This window comes from Triturus cristatus, chromosome 4_1, assembly GCF_964204655.1.
Source record: "Triturus cristatus chromosome 4_1, aTriCri1.1, whole genome shotgun sequence".
NCBI lineage: Eukaryota > Metazoa > Chordata > Amphibia > Caudata > Salamandridae > Triturus > Triturus cristatus.
The window spans coordinates 753,824,246-753,850,226 of record NC_140585.1 but is presented as its reverse complement, the minus strand read 5'-3'; the positions used below and the strand labels follow the sequence as shown (position 1 = coordinate 753,850,226).

The following is a 25,981-nucleotide window of genomic DNA, read 5'->3' as shown; positions in this document are numbered from 1 at the left end:
GACACTAAATAGGGTTATAAATAAAAAAGTATGTATTCATTTGTAATGTGACTTTTTTGTCTTTGTCCCTTTCAATTACCAGTCGTTAATCATTCAGGCAGTGCTAGAACACTATCAAAAGTGCTTTCTATTTTTTTGTGCTGATTAAAGTGTGCACAGGTAAGTGCTGAAAATACGGCTTTAGGTGACTGTTTATTTTTGTACACTCTCGGACATTAAAAAATTAGCTGGCAACCCTGATCAGAACATTCACAATGGGAGCAATAGGGGGAACAAGGAGTCAGACTGCCCCCCACTCAATCAATTGTAAACAATAATAGGTCTGACCCCAGAGAGCAGTGAGGCAAACTTTTTCAAGACTCCTGGGGTTTTTAATACCTTTCAAGAACCCCTCCCAGTACAGTTCCGGTTAACAATCCATAAACTGGTTAGTCGTTACCGCTCGACTTTAAAAAGATTCGTCAATAACCACATCAAATACACATCCCACCCTAGTTGAATTTAATGTGTATACATAACTCAAAATATGACAGAATTTAGAAAAAATGTGTGAAAAGGCTAGAAAGCACCTCACGTGCTCAAACCCACAGGGCTGCCAGATGGTACTCGCCAGTATGCCCACATTATCATCATCAGTCACTTTCTAGCCACAACCAAAAATTAAATGAAACAAGAAAGGTGTGTGTGAAAATTGTTTAGAGTGGAAAGTCAGACAACATAAACAAGTTGTGACAGACAACACTGAAATTCTGTCGCTCTCTGTGTTCTCTCAACCCCAACTGTGCAAAGAGAATACGATTCTCAAGTTAAAATTGAGGTACCATTCACATACAGCACATCCTTTATTAGTTGTTGTCAGTGTCCTTAGTTTAAAAAGCAGGCATGTCACTGGCCACTTTCAACTGCAAAAGGCCAACATGGGCGAAAGCCCTGGCCAACCGCCTCTTGCCATATATTACCTCTTTGGTTCACCCGGACCAGGCGGGTTTTATGCCATCCCGCGCAACGCGTCATAACATTCGGCGGGCCCACGTTGCGATCGCCGCGGTGTAGCAGCTGGGGGCTCCAGCAGCCCTGTTTTTGACGGATATGGATCGTGCATTTGACTCTCTTCTGTTCCTGCTGCTGAAACGCTTGAATTTTGGTCCGCGGTTCATATCCTATGTGACGCTTCTATACACGGAGCTTACGCCTTCGGTTAGGGTAGCGGGGGCAACCTCAATGACTTTCCCTGTACGACGTGGAACACGCCAGGGGTGTCCCCTGTCCCCCTATTAATTTGCCCTGGCCATGGAACCCTTGTCAGTCTGGGTGCGGATTGACGCAGAAATCTCCGGCTTTGAGTGGGAGAATGGACTGTCCGATCGCATAGCTCTCTATGCGGACGACGTATTATTTTTTTCTAACCAATCTTGACCGCACGGGGCCCCGGCTACTCCGTATTATGCAGCTCTTTGGCGAGACTTCGGGTCTTTTCATGAATCCCCAGAAGTCCACCCTGTGGGTATTGGGGGGTCCGACTCGGTCGCAGGGATGGGCCTCCATGGTGCGGATAGCGGCAGGGGGACTTAAGCATTTAGGGGTGTTCTTATCAGCTACCCCGGCGGTTTCCTGGGAGCGTAATGTGGTGCCCGTATGGGATCGTATCTGCCAAGACATCAAATTGTGGGCCCGCATGCTGCTCACCATATTCGGTCGGTCCGCGATCTTTAAGATGGTGGGCCTTCCCCGTCTTCTCTACCAGCTTCAGAATCATCCCTATACTATTCCACCGGGCTGGTTCCATCGGGTGAATTCGACCTTGGGTCAGTTCCTGTGGGAGGGTGGGGCGGTTCGGGTGGCCCTGCGGACGTGCTTCCTATCAACATACGAGGGGGTGCTGGCCATGTCAGATATGCTTTCCTACTACCAGGCCTCCCACCTGTCGGTCCTGAACGAGTGGTGGTATGGGGATAGGGAGGATCCGGCCTACGCGGTGGAACAGCGACTTATGACCCCACATACACTACATACCCTGCTATATTCCGCCCCGTATCGGGCACTGCTGCCACCGGTGACGCATGTAGTTTTTCAGATTTGGTGCCAGGCGCCGACACGAATTGGGTGGTGGAACACACTCACGCGGGAAACCCCCCTGTGGCACAATGGGCGATTACCACAAATGGCGGCCCTGTCCGGGTTTGAGGGGTGGGATCGGATAGGCGTCTCCACCATAGGCGATGTGGTACAGGGGTGCACTTTGAAGTCCTTTCTAGATCTACAACAAGAATTCAGCATGCCCCAGACACAGTTTTATAGATACCTCCAATTCCGCCATGCACTCTTTCCCCAGCCTAGCGGGATTGGATTCCATAGCTGAGTTTAGCCCCGTGGAAGCGAAGCTCTTCATGGGGGACCTCCAAGAGCGGAAAATTTCCAAAATATACCAAACGCTTGTCATTCACAGCTCCCCCTCGCTCCAGTATCTAAGGGGGAAATGGGAGGGTGATGTTGGTCCCCTCGATGAGACTGACTGGAGGGAGGCGCTGGCCTCGCCTCGGGGGGCAGCCATAGCCATTCGACTACGCCTTATTCAATTTAAATACTTGCACAGGGTTTATTTTACTCGTAGGAGGCTGTGGCGGGCGGGGCTTATCGCATCTCCGTAGTGTCTCCGATGTGGGCGGGAGGAGGGTTCCTTCATTCACACGGTGTGGCTCTGTGTTTCATTATCCCGTTTCTGGAGAGGGGTGTTGTCCTGCCTATCTGAGGGGCTGGGCTGGGATCTTCCCGCGGACCCTAAGCTGACACTCCTGCAAATCATGGCTGACATTGGAGGAAACATATACAAGAGGCACCTGCTACTGTTGGGACTCACGCTGGCTAAGAGGGATGTCGCCCGGGCATGGAAGGCTCCAGTGGCTCCCTCTCTGAATGTGTGGAAGAGGGGTCTGGACTTTAGCATGGGTTTGGAGTTCCCCATATTTGCAGCCAGGGGGTGCCCACGTAAACACTCAAAGATATGGAAGCGTTGGGCAGATTACAGAGGTATTCCCCTGGAGTCCGTCCCGGAGGAGCGGGAAGATGTGTCCCTTTAGTTCCCCTGGGGAGGGAGGGCTTAGTTTGGACCCGGTGTCAGAACTGTCTAGTCTATGCTCATGCAGGATGTTGCTTGTTGGTCATGGTTTGGTGCGGTCGGGGGGTGGGGGGGGGTATCCGGGAGTTGGTGGGGGGGGGGGGGTTCGAGGGTTTGTTTTTCATATGAAGTGCCTTTTCATTTATTTCTCTAATGTAAAACGTCTACGATATTATCTTTGCAATGCTTTGGGAGGTACCTCTGGGGATTTCAGGGGCCTGCAATTTATGTGTATATTAACGAATAAAAACTATTTAAAAAAAAAAAAGCCAACATGTTTCGTTGCCATACACTCTTGCCAACTTCGTCAGGGCTGTTGGGGAATCAATCTTCACTTCAGTCCATTATCCACACCCAATCTAGGAGCTGCTTATGTCCAGCATACCAGCAACCACCATCATTAAAAGAACATGCGCCAACTGGTCGCGTTCCACCTTGTGGACTGCAAATGGCAGTCGCCGTCCCGCTACAGAGTTTTCTCTGCATTATCTCGTCCCGCACGAAACCCTGATCAGAAGACTGGAAGTTTGTTGCAGGATCACAATATTATTTATTTCCTCCACTCTTGATCCCTGATTAATGCCATAATAGCAATAGTTTAAGTTAAATCTAAAACCCTACGCCACAGTCCATAACATGCTGAGTTACTTCAAGTGTCTGGGAATGCACCCTACATTCAGACAACTTACTCCTTATTCTTGCCCTTCACTTTCACACTCACCCTGCACTCAAAGCGATCACAATGTACTTACACTGATCACCATGCCCTCACACCATTCACCCTGCAGTCACAGTAATCACTCTGCACTCAGAATGCACTTGTGCTGTTCACCCTGTACCCACACACGCACACTACTCATCCTACACTCATGTGACATTCACCTGTCCCCTTCACTGCGCAATCTGCAATCTCACTCAAGCCCATCACTAACCATGCATTTATTTGTTCCACTCTGCACTTACATACGCACCAAAATTCATATGGTCACCTCACTCACCCTGCAGTCAGTCGTCTTACCCTACTCTCACACTGTGGCATCACTAACCGTGCACTCACATGAGCACTCTGGCCACCTACACAGCGCAGAGGTTTAATGTGCCCGCTACAAAGAACATGTACCATGCAGATCACAGAACTGAGTGTGAGTAAACTGAGTAGTGCTATAAAAAAATGTTTTTTTTTCCAGAAAGTGCTATAGAGAGATGAGGTGCATTGTTGGTGAGTGGTAGTGAGGGAATTCATGGAAAATGAGGAAATGGTGGAGGGGCGCCAAAAAGACAGTGCCCTGGCTGGGAGTGTTAGCCCCCCCACACCCTGAAATTCGGGTCTAGTTGCACCTCTGTATTCAGGTGTAAGTGAGTCTGTGTCCAGCTCCTCTCTCCAATCCTGTCAGGATGGACCATCAGGTCACACCTTAAGCTCACATTGTGTGTGGCTGTCTAGGTGGAATGCACAAACCCAGTTGCCACCCACTCCAGACATGTGATCAGATACAGGCACTAAATGGCTAATGCAAGAAAATGCCCACTTCCAAGAAGGGGCATGTTAAAAATTGTATTTTATTTAACAACTTCACCATAAATTCGGATTTTAAATTAGGATTCCAGAGACCCCAAACATGTAACAATTGTATCTTTCCATTTGGAAATTACGCTTATGAAATGTAATAAGGTTATCCCAATGTTAGCCTGTGGGAGAGATAGGACTTTCATTAGTGAGAAGAGTTTTTCACTACCAGGACATGTAAAACTTAAAATGCCATGTCCTGCTTTATGAATACATTGCACCCCACCCTCTGGGCTGTTCAGGGTCTACCTTGGGGATGACTTGCATGTATTCAAAATTAAGGTTTGGGCATGTCAGGAGGTTTAACTTGCCAGGTCGAAATGGCAGTTTAAATCTGCATACAAAGGCTTTGCAATGGCAAGCCGGACTACTTAAGAAGGTTGCTCAATCAGTGCTGCAGGCCTATGAGTAGCCTCTAATTTACAGGCCCTGGGCACATGTAGTGTACTTTACAAGGGACTAAGGCCAGTAAAAACGAAGTCAGCAAAAACAGGTGGTTTGAAGGCAAAATGTTAAAGGAAACCACTCCAAAGCTCCCAGGTGTAACAGACTCCCTTCCACACAGTCACTTGCTGAGGAGCCAATATCACACGTTGGCAGGGAAATGGAGCCTAATGTACTGTAAACAGTGGATTCCCAGCTCTTTTTCATAGGATTTCCACTCCCAGTGTCCATTAAGGAGTTTGAAAATACCCTTGGACACTGACACCAGCCTCAGCAAGCATTTTTTCTATTCCTTGGAGTAAGGGGTTTGGGGCGAGGCTGGGGCTGGGGCAAAAGTGCCTTGAAGGCACTTCTCAGCACGAGGCCCCGTGCCCTCCAAGGCCCCTACACTCTCCTCACACAGAGAATTTTTTATTTTGGTTGGGTCTCTGTGAGGAAGAACTTAGTGTAGTGTTAACTGGCCTGTACATAAGTGTGTGGGGGGGGGGGGGTGGAGGGAATTTCCTCCTTTGTTGCCAACAGTATCTTAAGAGTTCCCGACATTTAGAGTTTTGCTTAAGAACCAGTTAATTAATTAGTCTGTGATCTTTGTGTGGTCATTATGTGTTGACTTTGTGGGACAGTTCATCTGTGGAAGACCTCAGCAGTAGACTGTTTTGCATGTTCGATCTTTCAAAAATAGATGTGTTTTTATTTCTGCAGGAAGTTGAGACCTATTTCTATGAAGGACTACAGAAATGGAGAGAATTGAACCTAACACAGCATTTTGGTATGTATTTTTATTTTACTAGGCAATCTATGCAGGCTGATGCTTGTTTATATACATTTGTACTCTTCACCTTGCAAATCATTTTCTTTCATTACATGCAATACCTTTTGTTTGTTGTGTGCCCATGTCACTTTAGATGTCCTTTTGTGTTGAGATAAATAAGATTGAGTTGGTTGGGAGTTGTCCCACACATTCAGTAAAAAAGTGAGGACCTTATTCCTGGTTGCCATGTAGTATCTTAACTAGATGCTCTTGTCAACATGGAAAAAATCCAGTCGCTCCCCCAAATTTACCTGATGCCTTTAGGAACATTTGTAATGTTATTGTAGTCCTAGAGATGAGAAATGTACTTTTGAAGGGTGGCAGTGAGCTGCTGACCTCACCTTCATCTTGTTACACCAATGTCTGTAGTGATATTGGATCCATGTGCTGTGCTTGCCAGATGCTAGCACAGTTTGTTGAGTTTATACTGTTATTAAAGAGTCTCTGATGGAAAGGGACCTGAAGATGATCAGCCTATTGCTGTACAGAGGCACTAGGAGTAAAAAGTTGGTAAACTGCAGCTTGAAGCATTGAAGCGCACTTCGTTTCAAGCTTTCATAAGGAATATTAGAGGTGAGAGTTAATGTTGACATAATAACAGTGAGGATTGGGCATTAGGTGAAGGCATCTCCTTTGGTCATGAACTTGATGACTTTTTAGTTATTGTGACAAAGGCAATGTTAGTAAATTTATTAACTCTCTCTCCTTTTTGACTTTAGTGTTTTGGGGAATTTCATTTTTTTGGCCTTTCTGTGTTGGCTAATGAAAATTGAACATCTTCGCTTTAATCAAAGTAGTACTGGTGTAGCATTGGTCTGTGTATTGATGTATCCTGGTCGGTGTGTTGGCGTATCATGGTGGGCGTGTTTGTGCATGATTGTGTGAACGTATGATGGTGAGTGCATTGCATCATTGTGTTGTCTCTGATGGTAGCTATGTTTGCCTGTGAAGTTGTGTGTATAAGTTTGACTTAATATGGCGGAGATTGGACACGAGATGCAGTCAGTAACGCATGTCCTGATTTTCATGAATGTTTAGTTATTATGACAAAGGTACTGTTAACAAATCTGTTAATCTTAACTCCTTTTCGAGTTTAGTGTTTTAGGGATTTTATTTTGTTTGGCATTTTGTGCATTGGCATATGAAAACTAAATGTTGGCATATCATGTTAGCTGTTGGCGTATCGTGGAGTTGTGTTGGCATATAATGGGGTAGTTTTGGTGTGTCATGGGGTTGACGTAGCATGGGGTCCAGCGTATCATGTGTCTGCCTGTCATCCTGGGTGTGTTGGCATATCATGGTGCGTTTGTTTGTGCATGATGTTGGTTGTATGGTATGATGATGACAGCTTTGACGTTCGTATGTTTACGTTTGTTGATGGATCTGTTGTTTTGCGGCTAGTGTCTGGGCATGTAACGGCAGGTGATTATTTTGTGCCTTAAAAATATACATGCTTTGATAGTCACATTGTATACTCTCGTTTTGCATTATGTCTCCAGAACGGCTGAACAGATTTTCTCAAAATCAAAAAAAGTCAAAGGATGTTGGAAAAGTTGCCATTCCGTAACATTTCGGGGAACATGTGCTAAATAGTTTCAGAGGCAGTCAAATCTTATATTTGACCAAAGAAAAATATTTGGGACTACTATTTTTGAATCGATTCACTGACCTGCAACATTTGTGGTACACTCATATATATCGTAGTGTACTTAGTTTCCCCCAAGTGTGGGGCAGGATAGTCAAGGAGGGGCAAGGTTATTAAGTGTGCAAAAATTGGATTTCATATGGAGTGGTGTGTCCAGCTTAATTACAGAGTCACACTTGTAATACGTAGATTTGAAGCCAAAGCGAATGGATCTGGCTTTATTATGCTGATGCATAAAAAAAACAAGCATTTGCAATGCAATAGGTCTCGCATTTATAAGAGTTTGAGCTATTGGCATTGTAAAATTACAATGCCTTTTATTTATGTTTTGGTTTTAAAACAAATAAAAGGCATTGTCATTTAAAATGTCAGTAGCATAAACTCGCATAAAAGCAGTGTGCGGCGTGTAGCAGTGTGCGGCGTGTAGCAGTGTGCGGCGTGTGCGGCGTGTGGCAGTGTGCGGCGTGTGGCAGTGTGCGGCGTGTGGCAGTGTGCGGCGTGTGGCAGTGTGCGGCGTGTGGCAGTGTGCGGCGTGTGGCAGTGTGCGGCGCGCAGCAGTGTGTGGCGCGCAGCAGTGTGTGGCGCGCAGCAGTGTGTGGCGCGCAGCAGTGTGTGGCGCGCAGCAGTGTGTGGCGCGCAGCAGTGTGTGGCGTGCAGCAGTGTGTGGCGTGCAGCAGTGTGCGACGTGTAGCAGTGTATGGCGTGTAGCAGTGTATGGTGTGCAGCAGTGTTTCGTGTAGCAGTGTGCGGCGTGCAGCAGTGTGCGGCGTGCAGCAGCGCGCAGCAGTGTGCAGTGCGCAGCAGTGTGCGGCGCGCAGCAGTGTGTGGCGCGCAGCAGTGTGTGGCGCGCAGCAGTGTGTGGCGCGCAGCAGTGTGTGGCGCGCAGCAGTGTGTGGCGCGCAGCAGTGTGTGGCGCGCAGCAGTGTGTGGCGCGCAGCAGTGTGTGGCGCGCAGCTGTGTGTGGCGCGCAGCAATGTATGGCGTGTAGCAGTGTATGGCATGCAGCAGTGTGCAGCGTGCAGCAGTGTGTAATGCGGCAGTGTGCGGCGTGCAGCAGTGTGCGGCGTGCAGCAGTGTGCGGCGTGCAGCAGTGTGCGGCGTGCAGCAGTGTGCGGCGTGCAGCAGTGTGTGGCGTGGTTTGTAAACAACAAGAAAAGGGGACATCAAAGGAAGGGTGGGAGGGAACGAGCATATGGGGTGTGAGTTATAACGACAGTTAATTGTTGTAAGAGGGGATACAGGAAGTGAGGCAGAGCGCGCGCTGGCGAAAGCAGTCTGCTGCTTTCAAGTCCGATGCCAGATGCCAGCTTCGCGCTTGAATGCCTCACATGCACTGGCCATAAACCGCATTCCTAAGGTCTTGTGCCCCTTACTAAATCTCTGAATGCGTGAGGCGGCGCACCTGCAGGAAGTAGCTGGTGGCAAATGGAATGCGCGTGGTTGTGCGCGTAACCGCCACCCGATCCGCCTGGGAAGCCTTTGGGAGCATTTTCTGAAGCCCCTAAATAAGTCTCGCTGAGCAATCGCTTACGCGATAGCCAGGTGAGACCTAATTAATGCACGAACAGAAATACAATTATGCTTGCCTATTTATGCATGCCTGTGTTTAGATGTACTCCCACAATAAAACCAGACCTATCGTCTTTGCCAATTTATCATTAGGAATGCCTTTGATATGCTCGGAGCCGTGTTGCCCTTCATGGTTCCTTCTGCAAGAATTGAGGAATCCTGATATTTACTGAGAAAGATTCAGCATTCTACCACTTATTTTTCACTCTGCTATGCAACATTGTCTATTGGGTATGCACACATGAAAACAGTGGTTTCCAGGCTTTTGTCATCTTTAAAATCTAATTCAAAGCTTTTTTAAGTAAAACTACAAAATAAAAATAATTCCAGCGTCTCGGGGGATGAAACCTCTTTTTTCCCCAACACGTCATAAGTGTATTAATTGTATGATCCCTGCTAAGATTGCACCAAAAGGAGCCTCTTGGCCAATTAAGCCCTCAGTCTGGAGATGAAAGGAGGCACTGAAGTTGTTTGTGGAACATTTAGTGTGATTGTGGCATTTTTAGATGTTTGTGGAATTGAACGCAGGCGAGGTGTGATGGTGTTACTGAGAACAGTGCCTTGGTAGCCAATGTGTGTAGAAGTCTGCATTTGCTTTTGTGTGTAGATTGTTGGAGACCGAACCTAAGCTGGATCTGAGGTTCCTTTCCAAGGTTTGTCTGCGGAGCAGTTAATGTAAATAGTGCGGATCATTTTTGTAAGCTATACCAGCTTGCTGGCTTCCAGTAAGTGCAACGAGGATGCAGTGAGGGTAAAGTGAATCTGGTGTGTGCAGGGAAGTTCAGGCCAAATAATATCCAGCAACAAACTTGACATGTTAGAAGATTTTTGATTTGATTACTAGGAAGTGAAGGGGCCTAGGGCACTGAAGTTGCTTAGGTTGGAAAGTGCATATGTTCTGATGAATTTGTTAGTCCCTTTACATTGAATCTAGCGTTTCTTGTTAATGAGCCTTTTTAAATGTCTCATTCATTGCTTCATTAAACTATAAACCATTTCCACATTCTCCTTTTCCTTTCTTCGCTCTTCTGTTCCTACTCGAGGTGGTGTTTCTAAATCCAGTAGGGCTTGTTTTTTGACAGGGCATCTAAACATTTGTTTGACCTTTTGAAGAGGCTACCTGTGCTGTATTTTGTCAAACTGCATCGTCTCCTACCCTTTATATCAAGCCTTGGAGAAGCATAGCTGGTGCTCCCTGTGAATTCAGAATGTGAAATACCGCTCTGGATTCCTCAGCTTGCTTTTGCAAAAGTAGAAAATACACCACTCTAAAGCTCCCTAAATCACCCCATCAAATGCTCTTTCTGGGAACTGCTTTTGAGATACAAATTCTCTTCCAGGGTTTACCGAACAAGGCCTGGAATGGAAAAGTTCAACATCTGCATTGCATGGAAAGCCTGACCCCAAATGGTCTGAAAGATGCAGCATTGAAAAAACACCACTTACTACTAGTCCTAGTAGTGAGAAGTAGTGAGATGAGACACCTGCTTGGTTATTTCCATGATTCTTTTAAAGTACTATTGTATCTTTTTTGGGTAAACATGTTAGAAGTTTGAGATTTAAATGTATGTGCATTCCATTTATAATCTTTTTTAATGGCTCAGTTAACTTGAAAATAATCATAGCCTTCTGTATCTGAACAGTGACGTTTTACCGGGAGGTATGCAACAAATGTCAGTCATTCAACCAGCTGGTGCATCATCAGGACATGATTGTTCAGAGCTTGAAAACTCACCTGCAAGTAAAAAACAGCCTCGCTTATCAGCCACTGCTGGAGTAAGTAAAGACATATTGTTTCTTTTTCACAAGGCACTATTAACATTTCATTGTATTGCAACATTAATGTAGCGCTTATTCGCCTTATGTGGGGCGCTGAAGCATGCTACACTGTGTAGGGTGTGTGGTTCAAGAATGTTGTCTTTCTTTTGATCTTATGTGGGAATTGTCTCCATGCTGTGCATGATGACCACCGAGATGCCCAAGTCTTCACAGGTCACCGCACCACTCCACAGGCACACAGATGCATCCCAGGTGAGCTTGTTGGCTTTAGGGAGCCTTTTAAACACCTTTGCATTCCCAGGTGACCTGGGATGCACCTGTATGCCTGTGGAGTGGTACAGTGACCTGTGCAGACTTGGACATGTTTTCAGCTACCCCAGATGGCCTTTCTCTGGTCTCTACAACTTATGCTCTCTACTTTTGAAGGGCTAAACTCAAAATAATCTGTCTAAAGATAACCGCACTACCTGCACCAACCTTCGTGAAAAACTGCAACAACTTTGAAGTGTATTGAACTTACCAGAATGCAATGGGGTGAACTATGCTTGTATGAGCGGAAGTGTGCTGCCTCCCGCCCCTGGTGTTTAAAAGACTCCCTTGAGACAACGAGCTGACTAGCTCAACTGGGATGCACCTGTGTGCCTGTGGCGTGGTACTGTGACCTGTGAAGACTTGGGCAGCATTTCAGCAACCCAAGATTACTTTTCTTGGCTCTCTTCTACTTCTGTTCTCTACTTTTGAAGGGCTAAGCCCAGAAGGACATGTCTAGAGATAACAGCACTACCTGCACCAACTTTAGTGAAAAACGACACCAAGTTTTAAGTAAGCGTACCTCATTTACCAGAATGCAATGGGGGTGAACTCTGCTGGTATGAGAGGCAGTGTGCTCCATCCTCCTTTGGAATTGCACGGACTTGTTGAGTAGGCATCTGGGTACCTCCCCTGTACAGGTTTAGAGAAGGATATCTTTATAGATTTTTGGCGATGCTAGGTCTTAAGGTGATCCTGATGGTCTGGCTGCAATTATATTATCAAGGAAATCATTTAGTGATAGGATTTTGAAAGTATGCACTAATAGATGATTATCGTTGTTGATTTCATGGTGGTTATGGCAAGTGTTGTTGTAGTGTTGTCCAAGTGCTCATTATGGTATTTATCAATATTTAAAAATGTTGAGATCAGTTCACTGGCAATTTTTGACACAGAAGTCTTGTGATCGTAATGTTTTTGTGTTTAGGCTCTGTGTATTATAGAATTGTGTTAGAATATCTGGAGGTTCTTTAGAAGGGCAGTCTGCTTCAGTTATGACAGTGGAGTAGTATTGTCTTTTTGTGGTTCTGATGGCTCTTTTGTATGCTCTGTTATAGTGCTGTAGTGTACATTTGTCATCTGATTTTCTACATTTTTGTTGCTGTATGTTGAGTTGTGTTTTCATTCTTTTGATGTTGTAATTGACCCATGTGATGAGCTTTTTGTGAGCAACCCTAGATGTAGTTTTTTGTTGATGAATATCTAGTTTTTCCATGGTCTGTATTAGCATTTGTTGTGTTTGGTATTTGTTGTCTTTGAAGTGTTATTGATAGGTGTGTAGATCCTGTAAATGTTGATGTCGCTCCAGCTTACAGTGGAGCTGTCTGTAACTGTGGCTTATCCTAATAGTTTAATTATAACATCTAGAGCATGCTTCGCCATCGAGTAGCTCAGGAGTTACTGGCAGATTTACAGCTACCTTTAAGTATCTGTCTTGTGTGCAGCCCACTCTACTAAATTAGAAGCTTTTGCTTTTTTAAAATAATATATATATATCCCAATATTGAAAGTCCTGTATTTGAGATGTAAATGGGTGTATTTTCAGAATTCATAAGCTGATGTTTGGAGAAAAATTGTTGAATTTCCAAAATGCATTTAAAGCTAATGTTTGAGTGATTAGTCATGCAGCTTTGGAAAGGCTCATTACTAATATTACCTTGGTGCCAGGGAAGTTTTAGCTATGGCTGTCATGTATTAACTATGTAGAGGACTTCCAGATTGATATAGTCTTTTTTAGATGTTGCCTAGGCAGTACTTGCGATGTCTCTTCGAGACATGCTCTGTTCAGGTATGGATTTGAAGTCCCGCACATTTTCTGCCCATCTTTTCAAATAGTTACTGTTACTGTCCTTTCTAAATGATTGCTTTTGATTCGTGAATAGGCTTAGTAGTCTCTCCTTAGTACCTCCTTGTCTCCATTTGGAACCTCCCATAAGGACTGGGCTCTTTTACTTGTATTGTTACTCGGTGTGTTTCAATTACAGTCTGTGAGCACTATTTTTTTTTAAGTGACTTTCTCCTATTTCACCAGTACATGCTTTCCTGCAGGGGACCGCTTTTCAACTCTCTGCTGTCTGCTCCTCATCTCACGGGGACCGCTTATCAGCTCTCTGCTCCTCATGGCAAGGGCACCGTGCTTAATGTTTCAGCTTTTGTGTGAACAACAACACTGACGCAATACATACAATGGCGGGCGCAGCTTTTTAGGTCTTGCCTGAGCCAGCGCATGCGCTGGTCTGGTGAGACATTTAGTGAGTGGGCTTCAGAAATCCAACCACAAGCTTTTGCTTGTGGCCTAAAGCTTGCGGTTACGTATGCGGCGATTTGCAAGAACAAAAGAAAACTCAGAATTTTTTTATTGTAAATACTTTTTTTAATATGGTCGTTCAGTTGTACATAATGCCTTCTTGGTCATATATAAGGTAACAAAAATGCTTCAGACACTTTATATTAAAACTTTTCAGCAAGCTGCACAGCAGCCACACTTCTCTACAGCACAGCTTAAAGACATTGGCAAAGTCAATAGCTCTGGCTAAACACTTAGAAGGCCCCAAAGGCGAGACCTATTGGCTATGCCAATGCTTGTTTTTCACAGGTGCCCGCTTGCTCAACTTGTTTTTTTTCTTTCCATTAAATAATTAGCAGGCACGCGTCGTCTTGTGCACGGCTCAACCAAATCGTTGTGTTTTATTATTATTTTTTTTTAACATTCAATCATGGCAGCAGCTCAAACTGTTTTTTTATTATTATTTTTTAGTCCTGATTAGCGCCTATAGAAGGAAGCGGGGTTGGGAGTGGTGACACGACTGCAGCGCAGGTTCGAAATGGCTGACTGTGTGTTGGCTCCCATTGGTTGCTAATAAAAACGTGAGCCACGTCGGGTACACACCCGTCGCTTCTCCTGTTGGCCCCCTAGTGAAGGCTGCTGATACACAGAATGGTTTTACTTTCTAATGGTTGCTGTCTTGCAGGCCTCTGCATCTGAGGCTCGTAAATAGCACAATTTCATTTGTTTTTTTTAAATTTTATTACTAAATACAAACATTAAAATTAATCTAAACTGACTGAGCTTAGTTACGTAGCATTGGCAAAGTGCTGTGCATGCTCTTCCTAGAAATAACACAGCTAGACATCAGAGGATACACCAACGAAGGAGCTTTTATTGATGACTCAAAATGTAGAGAGCCCACGACTGACTTCCAGCATTGCATAGTTCGCCTGCAGAATGCAGGATAATTCTAGCCAGAGCTGGCAAGTTTGGATCGGGGTAACCAGGTTCGAATCTCTACGTTGGCTCAGCATCCTGTGATTCTGGGCAAATAACCTAATCTCCAGTGCCTACAAAAAACAAGCATTTGCAATGCAATAGGTCTTTCGCTTGCAAGAGTTTGAGCTGTTGGCATTGTTAATGACAATCCCTTTTATTTATGTGTTGGTTTTCTAAACCGATAAATAAAAGGCATTGTCATTTACAATGCCAATAGCTTAAACTGTCGTAAATGCAAAACCTATTGCATTGCAAATGCTTGCTTTACATTACTGCTGGCAACTATGTCTATGAAATGTTTTTATCATTGCTATAAGTTTTCATTGGAGGGGGCACTAATGAATCATTTCCCATGTGCTCTCTATTACGATACTAATAATATTAGGTGCTCTGGATGATTTTCACTGAACATTATTAGCTTTCATTACAGAAAAGGATGGAGAACCCTGATTGAGCGTGTGTCCTATGTAGTCTCAAAGAGTATTTTGAGCTTCATTGGCTACCAGTTTGTAAAAGGGTTAAATTTAAGGCCTTGTGCATGGTCATTAGGGCCGTGCTTAATACTGGCCCTCTCTAATTTCAAAGACTCTTTTCTTGGTATTTCCCCCATCGTAATCTTAGATCAGGAACAGGTAAATTAGAGGCTCATTACGATGGTGTAACGATTGCCACCGCCGGTGACCGTTACACCATCGTAACATGAAATACCCCCGCCATATTATGATGGCGGGGGTATCGCGGTGGACGCAAAGTCTGTCCGCCGCTTTTCCGCCAGTTCGGCAATTGTTCCGATGGCCGGCCGGGCGGTGCTGGGCCAGTAATATGGTGGCGGTGCCTAGCAGGCACCGCCAGCCATGTTACGATGTGGGTGTATACAGGCCCTTCCATGGCGGCGATGCCGTCATGGAAGGGCTGGCAGGGATTGGCTTTGGGGGCCCGTTGCGGGCCCCAGGGGGGGGTGCACTTGAGGGGTACCCATGGTACCCCCCACCAGTTCGGTGCCTGCCACGTGGTACAGGGACTGCTGTGCATGCCCTTTTACCATTGCTGCAGCATCGTCCGCAATGTTAAAAGGCCAGGATGCGGTGGCACGTCTGGCGGTCGGTCCCATCACCGTTATGGTGGCGGGCGGACTGATGTCCACCCGCCATCATAATGAGCCCCTATGTGTCTATTCCACAGATAATGAAAATCAAGTGGTGAGGTAGAAGCTTCTCAGCAGGTAAACTTTGGAATACTTTGCCTTTCACTCTGAGATCTGAACCGAATTTGGTTCTTTTTAGGAAATGTTTTAACATGTGGCTTCTTACTTCCGGTAAGAAATAATTTCTCATATGCCCTGTTTTAGGAAGTTGGCTCCAAGACGCCTCGGCATTCAAGCGCTTTGGAAGTTCTTTACTTAGTTGGGCTAGAGATGATTTGTTGTAGGTTGAAGACTTCAAGGTTTGTTGTGATAGCTGTGGTTGTGGTTAGATTCTTATTGTAAAACCATATCTTGAGGTCTCCTAGAATGTATAGGTTTGGGTGGTCCAGATGGGTGTTGGTTACTGTATCAAGAAGGACAACTTTAAAGTTGATATTGCTGTAAGGTGGTCTGTGTGTTAAGAGGAAGGAATAAGTAATAGGTGGAGTGGGGTGGGGTGTCCTGTTCTCATTAACGATTCACAGCCGTCTATGGTGAGGTTTTTAATTATTGTTATTTGTAATTTCTTTTATGGATGACTGGCAGACCTCCTCTAATTTTGTCAAAATAATTTTTGTTTACGATGTGAAAATCAAGAGGGGTGGCTGCTTGGCATGTGGGTGTAAAATCTTTGAGCCATTTTCTGTAATGAAGGTGACGTCTGGTGTTGTTTCTGAGAGCAGGTCAAAGATGTTAAAGCGATCTTTTGTTAACAGATCTTGCGCTGAAGAGTAGGCATTTTAATTGTTGTGTTTATTCCTTCTTCATGTCCTGTATTTTAAGTGGAGGGGGGGGGGGGGGGGCTGGTACATCCTTGAACCTGCAAAGACCATTACCGTTTATAATTTATTTGTTTCCTTTGCCGTTTTCTATAGTACTTACACTGGTGGAATGAGCATTAGAGAACTTGACAAAGCGGAAGCGCAGAAGAATGCAAACATTACAGATTTCCAATATGAAGGGGTAGTATGAGGATACTTGTATATACAGATTACACAAATATAGTCGGTGATTACAAATGTAGTATTTTCTAAAGCTACAAATATGGTAAACGGCTTACATATATGCAGCTCTGTGAGAAGAACAGTGTGTCAATAGTTTACAAAAATTCTGTAGCTGATAGATTAGAGTAAGAATACTAGTAACAATTACATGGAAAGAATGTAGACTTGAAATGTAGTTAGGGAAAGATCTAATTTAACAGAGTTAAAAAAAGTAAGTTTAGATAACGAAGAGAGCACACCGCCCAGTTCTTGGCGATTTTGTGAACTGTCCGAGGCAAGCAGTGCCCACAATTTTTAATAAATTGTTAGCATAAAAATAAGCAAATTAACTATTTCCAAATATTATTTGTGTTCTTACTGCTCAGTTTCTTTGCCTGGCTATTATCTCTGTATACAGCACATCAAAGCATGCTTCTGCATCCCACCATTGAAGCCATGGCACAGTTAGAAAAGCACTAGGTCAGTATCCAAACTCATGTCTATGATTACAGCCGATGTCAGCGGCCAGCACTGACTCACTGAATAATGTTTCTGGCTTAAATATTCTAACAGGGGTTAAATACTATCTGATAAACCCCTTGTAGTCATTTATTTTATATTAGGAGCAGATAGATCTTTTTGCTGCTCTTGTCCTAATGTGCTAATAAATTTCCTCTGGTATTTCTGTTTGCAGAGCTTCCTCCCACCATGATGAGTACAGTGTGGAACATTAGTTGCTAGGTTTGCCAAATGTTGTGCATAGTCTGAAAATACCTCTCTTCCAGTTGCATTGTGAATAGAGTTGTTTTAGTGGTGTTTTTATCGCTTCCTACCACCTTCTGTTTTAGTTGAATATGCCCAGTGTAATATTTGATTTATTCAGTATTTGTTTAATCATGAGAGTGTTAAAGGCTGAGTTCTGCGTTCCCTATCTAGGGTCTGCCCATTTGAATAGAATTGACCTTGTATTGCTAGATCACCAAATTTCAAAACGCCACACCTGGATCAGCCGTTCCGAGGTTATACTATGGGTTATTCATGATTGGTGTCCAGGGTGATGGAAATATAGTTGTATCTTTGTTAGGTCTTCCCTAGCGTTGCTGTGCACATGCACAGCTCGCTCGGCGAGATTTAATGATTTTGAGGACTTTCAGTAAAGAGCTTTAAGCCCCGCCCCTCTTTTCCATTGGCTGGCGTCACCGTTTATGCTAAACGGTGGCCAGCCATTGGAAAAGAGCTGTGTGTGTTACCTCCCTTTGGCTTGTTCTGCCGTCCCACTTGGACGGGCTCGCCTGCTTTCCGTTCAAGTCGCAAAGGATTTGTTATCTTCATGGGGCCATGTGTTACATGGTCCCATAAAGACAAGCTCCGCTGTGTGTTTGTTTTTGCATCTCCCTTTCACTTTTGAAAGCGCGATTCAAAAATAAACCGGGGCTGCCTGGCGAGCGCTTGTTAAAGTACTCTGTTATCCGTCACTGTGTCTGGGTCGAGCAACATAATCCAAAAATTTAGATAAGGTTAACTCCCTCTTTATTTTCTCTAAATCTCGCTTGGCATATACATATCAATATTAACAAAATAGGCAGTTGATACTGAGTTTGAGCAATCTAAGGTAACCTTATTTTATGATGTGTGCTTGTAACAGAACCATGGCTGTGCAAATCAAAAGAACGTCATGGCATTTCTTTAAAAATACGATAAAACTGATTAGAGGTCATGTTGAAATGTTTACATCTTGTGGAAGGACACAAGACGCATCTGAAATAGATCACTCGATGAAACATGAATCCTGAAAGTATTCTGCCAAACAACATGGCCGACAGTGTGAGCGTGCTGTTGCCTGCAAAGTTAGCGCTCTGGCTGTTAACTGAGCTCTTAGATGGGAGCTGTCACATTTTGTTTCGTCCATTGTCTATGTCTAAGGTACGCGTCATTGCCTGTTTGGTGTGTCAGGGCGTACGCATGCGCGACTCTGAGGCCCAAGCGGATTGTTGTGAGTCTGGCTCCCAGATACTTTGGGGGGCGGAAATTAACGCGTTAGTGTGTAGAAAACGTGGGTGGTGGTTTTGAGCGTACGGTTGCCCAGCCAGGGTCGCGTGCATTAAAGCGAACCTGTGGAGAAAGGGCGAAGTGTTATATATCCGGTGAACTTAGGTATGTGCAATGAGGGAGGGGCGGCAAAGGGTATCTTAGGCTGGGAAAGGGCCCGAAGAAGGGACATGAAGGTGCATTTGAAACAATGAAGGGTGACTGTGTGTGGTCACTTCTAATTGCAGTGAGAGTGATCTCCTTCCCTTTTACTGTCTGCGCCATCCAACATATGGCAGAGTGCACAGCCTTCCCCACCCCCTCGTGGCCGTTTCTAACTTCAGCGAATTGCTTGCATAGGTTGGGTGCAGTCCTCATCACACCCCTCTGATACTGGCTGCGATACGCCCACCCTCATTACACACATTCTTTAAGATCACCCGACCAGATTGGGTAGCTGTACCCTCTACCCCACCCCCCACGCCCCGGCTCGTTTTAAATGCAACCTTTCCGTCACCGGCTGCAGTCCTCACAGAACTGCAGAACCTTCAATTCCCAGCATGTCCTGCTTTCCCATGTTATATAATAGACCCTTCTTTCGAACGAAACAAACCCCCACGCCACTATCAGGCCCTCAGTGGTGCCTGTAAATCAATCGCCGCAGGCTATAGCCAGTCTTTCCCGCGCGCTTGGCTGTGAGAACACGCCCATGCCTGCTAAAATCATCTCAGCGACAGAACCTTCGCCTCTTCTGTAGGCACAGGAACCCCGGGTTAAAGTAGGTTTAAAAAGGATGAGGGCGAAATCTCTAAAAGGGGGGTTACCAAATAAGTGTAGCTGGGAATAATTTCCAAGAAGCGTTGACTCACTATGCAATTAGATTGACTTAAAAAAAAATTATACCATTACTTCATTAGTTTGTCATTTATACACATACTAATCCTGTCTGGGCAAAGATTTCACATCATTACTACCAGTTAAACAGCCAAATACGTAAATAAGCCACTGAAAGACCTTTGCATAGTGTCTTCCAACATGTGGGAACACATATTGCCACATTTTTAGTACCTTTTGATCTGTTAGAGCTAGAATTGTTTTTTTTAACATCTGCAGGCTTTGTAAGTGCTTTTTTAAGAGTTTCAGATAAAGAAGTTGCATCAATGGTTGTATTGCATAGTTGGAAATTAAAATGTTTCGATTCTAAAAATATGAGACTATAAACTTCTAAACATTACTGAGATCTGTTGAAGGTTAGATGTCTTTGGGATGGCTCAATCGCTCCTGTTCTCGCCGTAATAAGACTTTCTTCTGCAGTCCCTTTCTTAGGTACTTACGCCTTTTTTAGGTCTCGCCTAGCGAGAGCAGCGCATGCGCTGGTATTGCGAGTACCTTTTGGAATCAATTCTGCGGAGGGCTTGCATGGACAAACGTGGCTGTTCTTGCCATTTGTCCATAGCAAACAGCATGCACGTGTCCGTAGTCCGTAGGGTCTGTGGACAACCCAACGCCATTTTGTATTTTGGTGTCCTAGCAGCAGAAGCGTGGAAGGTGTCTTATCAACAAAAATGCTGTTTCCTGTGGAACTTGGTGCGTGCCGCTTTCACTACGCAGCTTGATGTTATTATTTATTCTTACGGTTACCTGTTATTTAAAAATGGCGCTTTCAGTACGCAGCTTGCGGTTTCTTAAAAATGCCGCTTTCATTTTGCATTTTGGTGTCCTAGCAACGGAATCGTGGAAGGTGTCCTATCAAAGAAAATGCTGTTTCCCGTGGAACTTGGTGCGTGCCGCTTTCACTACGCAGCTTGATGTTCTTATTTATTCTTAAGGTTACCTGTTATTTAAAAATGCCGCTTTCAGTACGCAGCTTGCCGTTTCTTAAAAATGCTGCTTTCAGTATGCAGCTTGCCGGGGTTTGATGACTTTGAAAGTACGCAGCTTGCCCCATTTTGGTGTTATAGCAATGGGAATGCTGTTTCCTGTACGGAGTTTGTCGTAGTTTGATGACTTTGTATTTATTTTGTTGAAACGCGCACTGTGTAAATTCACAGCTTTCCTGGGTTTGATGACTTTGAAAGTACGCAGCTTGCCGGGGTTTTGAAGAGTTTGGAAGTATGCAGTTTGCCGCATTTTTGGTGTTATAGCAATGGAAATGCTGTTTCCTGTACGGAGCTTGTCAGAGTTTGATGAGTTTTTATTTACTCTCTACTACTCACTCTCTACTACTCTCTATTACTGTCTACTACTCACTGTCTACTACTCACTCTCTACTATCTACTACTCACTCTACTACTCTCTACTACTCAATCTCTACTACTCACTCTCTACTACTCACTCTCTACTACTCACTCGACTACTCACTCTCTGCTACTCTCTACTACTCGCACTCTAGTACTCACTCTATACTTTTCACTCTACTACTCTTTCCTACTCACTCTCTACTACTCACTCTGCTTTTCACTCTCTACTACTCTCTATTCTCTACTCACTCTATTACTCTTTACTACTCACTCTCTACTACTCGCACTCTACTACTCTATACTACTCTCTACTACACACTCTCTCCTACTCACTCTCTACTACTCTCTACTGCTCACTCTCTACTGCTCACTCTCTACTGCTCACTCTACTGCTCACTCTCTACTGCTCACTCTCTACTGCTCACTCTCTACTGCTCACTCTCTACTGCTCACTCTCTACTGCTCACTCTCTACTGCTCACTCTCTACTGCTCACTCTCTACTGCTCACTCTCTACTGCTCACTCTCTACTGCTCACTCTCTACTGCTCACTCTCTACTGCTCACTCTCTACTGCTCACTCTCTACTACTCACTCTCTACTACTCTACTACTCTCTACTACTCCCTCTACTACTCACTACCTACTGCTCACTACCTACTGCTCACTCTCTACTACTCACTCTCTACCTTGTTACCTTTCTCCCTCTCTCCACTACTCTCTACCTCTCATAAAGGCAAATATATGCATGCATACATATACATATATGCATACATATGCATGTTATGTACATGAAAGTTCGAAAAACACTAATAAAAGCAAAGCTAAAAAGCTGCCTAATCACAAACAGAATTGCTTTAACTTAAACGAGGGCGAGACCTATTGCATTTTCAATGCTTGTTTTGTTGTTGTTAGTTGCGTCAACTAGTTAAGAGCATGTCCATTGAATATAAAGGTTTTTGTTTTGGACATATCCATCCATCCTCCCCCCCCCCCCCCCCCCCCCTCCTCCCCCCTTCCCCCCCTTCCCCTTGTGGCGGTCGTTACTGGATAGTTCTAGTTAGAACAGTTTTTCCATAGGAAAATTTTTGCACCAATTCTTGAATCTCTATGAAACCTTCCAAAAAAGTGCTCTTTTTTGCCTAGTTTGTGCTTGGAAACTTTCGGATTATCCATCAAGTGGTGGCAGAAAAAACATGTGGGCCCAAAACGCAAAATAGACATGCAGTTTCTATAGACTTTTTTAAGGAGTGCTAGTGCAGAAACTGTTGGACAGAATTACACCAAATTTGGCAGTTAGCTAGATCTTGGTCTGCAGATTCTACTTGTTGTGATTGGGGTAAATCTGTTCAGACGTTTTTGAGAAATGAAGGTTGAAAAATAATTATACATGTGGATGGTGAGGTCTGCAAGCGCCTGTCTCGAGTCTCGTGGGGCGCCATTTCAAACACATAGTGGTCTGATTAGCTCAGGGAGCTTTTTTCCCTTTGGGCCATCTTGCTCCCATGGGAGTCAGACTCCTGCTGGAGTGAGTGCTCTGATTGGCTGCCAGAAACGTGAGAAAGTGTTGCTGGTAGCCATTACAGGATTTGGGGACTTAGTCTCCTATCCTGAAGTAAATAAAAAAAAATAATAGGTGGCAGAGTAGGGATACCCTGCTCCCCTAGGTCCCAAGGGTGGTGGGACGTACCGCACATTTTGCCAGCATTCTCACAGAATCGCGGCAACAAAACACAGTGACTGCTGCCATAGATTTATACTTCTATGGGGTGGGGGGGATTAGTAGGGCCTCCATCCCCTGGGGCTGTGTGTAGTAAAGCCCCCTTTCCCAAGCTGTTTTCGGCCCTGGGGACTCCATCCATCAGGGCCCAATGTATTTAATAAGGGGAAGGGTGGGCTAGAACACCCTAGACTTAAGTAGACCCTGGTGACCCAACCCCCCCATGGCCGTTATGTTATTTAAAGAGGAGAGGGGTCTCCACAGCTACCCTCCCTGATCCTTCAATGGCCCGAACATGTCTAACTTGTTGTGTTCCAGGAAGCCCACGCCAGTTCACAGTGGTTTGCCTTCCCACACCGGCAGGCAAACACGTGTTTGCTCCTGTCTAGCGGGAGTGTTCTTGAATCTCCCACCAAACGGGAGCAAACAAAGTCTGCTCTGAGCGGACTTGTATTCTGTTTTCCTGCCTGCACCGATTGAGGCAGGGAAACACAGCAACATATTGCTCCCACCTGGAGGAAACAGCATAAATAGCTCCTTCCTCCGGGCGGGCGCAATGCTGGCTTCCGCACCATGCGGGTAGCTGGCTGGAGCCGCAGGGCCCTGGGATTCCCCCCAAGACCCCAACTTGTGTATGGTAGGGGCCTGGAGTGGGAACTGGGACACCCACCTATTTAAAACGCGGGGATGGGGTCCCGGGTTCATAATAGGATCGAGGCGGAGGACCACGCAGCCCCCTCCCCTTTTAAAAGAATACAGCCCTGGGGAATAGGATCCCAAGGGCCAAAGGAAGCTTGGGGAGGGGGTCTGAATGGTCTCCCTCCTCTTTAAACAAAATACGACCCTGGGAGATGGGGCCTCTGGTGCCTAATGAGGCTCAGGGAGGGCGGGCCACATGGCCTTCTTCCATTTAAAATCTATATGATTGTGGGGGATGGGGTTCCCAGGGCCATAATAGGTTTGCCTCCCTCCTTGGGTGCTCAGGGAAATGTGCGGTGTAGGATTGGCCTCCTTTGGAGGTGGTATGGTTGGCCACAGCGCCTGGCCGCAGGCTAGCCCTTGTGGCCATTCCCCTACTACACATGGCCAAATGCTATGGGGTTGGCTGTATGCTGGGGATTGCCCGCACGGCCTGGCTGTGGCCGAAGCTCGCCCCCCCCCACCTTTCACGACTGAATGCCATGCGCATAGTGGAGTTGGTTAGAGGCCCTGTGCAGCGGGGGGTTGGATTAATGTATGGTAATTAAATATTACTTTATGTTGAAACAAGCCTAGAAATTCAGTGGAAAAAACAAAAATTAAAGTAATGTTCTAGTTAGGTGAAATGTTCAGTAACAACTTAATGTTTTAAACTTTAAAAAAACCACTGAAATTCACCAGTTAATGTCATCTCCGGTAACTATAATGCTTGCCTTTAGGCAACTAAAACTCACGCCCTTGCCATACACTGGTAATGTGCCCTGGAGCCCACCCAGGACATCCACTGGCTTTTTGTTAGGGGCCACGGGAAAAACCCCAATGAGGGTGCCACGGCCCTAGCCAGCTCCTGGCCTGCTGCTTGTGCCGGCTTTGTTCCCACCCGCAAGGAGCAGCTTAGAATGCTGCTCCCTGCGGGAGAGACTAATTTTGTCATCCGGTTCCCTGCCCGCTTCACTACAGGCAGGGAAACGGATGAAAGCCTGCTTTCAGCGGGCAGGAGCATTTGACAGCAAGCGAGGGCAGACAGCTATGTCCTGGGGGTGGTCACCTCAGGACATTAGCAAAAGCTGGCCCTGGCTGGGGGGTGGTGGTCCCCAAGCAGACCCCCCAGGATATAGTGGCATAGATTTGCAAATTTAGCAGCACAAAAATGAAAATTCTGCGGCATTATTGCGGCACTTTATCTTACTTTAATCATTCCTTTTCAGCCCTAAATCAATGGTACCTGTTTTAGCAGAGTATTCCACTATGAAATAGGCATGTTTAAAGTTTCTGCAGCTCTACGGAAGCACAGCTCCAATCTACTAACCTCGTCGGAGGGGGCCATATTTCTCCCTGGGATGTTCTAGCGCCCATATATGCACCCCTGCCGGGGCACCACTTTCACCACTTTACGGATTTAGTCATACAGCTCCCTTCACTCTCTGGTTTAAGATGCGCAGCCCCTTTCTCTCTCTGGTTTCAATCACTCCGCTCCCTTCACTCTCTGGTTTCACTCACACGGCCCCACTTCGCTCCCTGGTTTAAATCATGCAGCCCCTTTCTTTCTCTAGTTTTAGTCATGCAGCTCCCTTCTCTCTCTCGTCTCAGTCACGCAGCTCCCTTTGCTCCCTGGGTGCTGTCAGACAGCCTCCTCTTGTGTCTAGTGCACTGACTCCCTTTTATAGGTAGTGCTGACAGGACAGACATCTTGCAATAATCATCCTTCAGAACCAGGTTCCCCAGTTCCAAATTCGGCAGCTCTGACCATGGTATCACATCCTCTCCCCCACTGAACACCATACTGCCCCACTGAGAGAAACTCGCACTGCCTTCAACTACAACTCAATTGTGCCGCACTATAAACACATGGATGCGGCTCAATTTTAAATTAAGCACTAGACGAGCAATATGCTGCCTACAAAAAAAAGCAAAAAGTGTAATATCTTATCTGTAGAGTGTCCTTGTATATGCAATGCCATGGTCCGTGATCCTGGTCTTCAGCCTGTCCTCATATGTGCACCGCCATGAACAGTGCTGTTTTTCTGCATCCTGTCTGCATTCGTACTGTGCCATGGGCTGTACTATTGGTCTGCAATCTGTCCTAGTATGCACAGTGTCATTTTCTTTGCAATTGGTCTGCGACCTGTCCTTATAACTGCAGTGCCACGAAGTGCACTGTTTGTCTGCTGCCTATCCACATATGTGCTGTGCCACAGGCTGTACTATTGGTCTGCCGCCTGTCCTTGTATGTGCTTTGCCATAAATTGTGCCATTTTCCTGCTGCCTGTCCTGTGCCTGGGGCTGTGCTGTTTGCTCTGCAGCCTGCCCTCGTATGTGCACTGCCATGAAGTGGGCTCTCGGTTTCCAGCCTGCCCTCGTATCCGCAGTGCCATTTTCTTTGCTACTGGCCTGCAGCCTGTATGTGCAGTGCCATAAAGTGTGCTATTTGCCTGCTGCCTGTCCTCTTCCATGCAGTCCCTGAGGCTGTGCTGTTGGTCTGCTGCCTGCACTCGTGCGTGCAGTGCCATGGAGTGTGCACTGTTGTGTTAGCCATGTCCTGTCCGCCTCTTATAGCAAGTGTGAGAAGTTGGCCTGGTATATGCTGTCCACTAGTTATAGTGGGCACCTTGCACCAGTCCAAA

The 25,981-nt window shown here is 45.5% G+C and overlaps 1 protein-coding gene across 1 annotated transcript in view; it reads left to right on the top strand.

Annotated features, from left to right (window-relative positions):
- Positions 1 to 25,981, top strand: part of UTP20 (UTP20 small subunit processome component) — a 1,051,825-nt gene that overhangs the window by 61,086 nt on the left and 964,758 nt on the right. The window contains exons 3-4 of the mRNA XM_085653318.1: positions 5,829 to 5,895; positions 10,795 to 10,927. Coding sequence (XP_085509444.1) covers positions 5,829 to 5,895; positions 10,795 to 10,927 — 200 coding nt within the window. The remainder of the gene's footprint in view (positions 1 to 5,828; positions 5,896 to 10,794; positions 10,928 to 25,981) is intronic.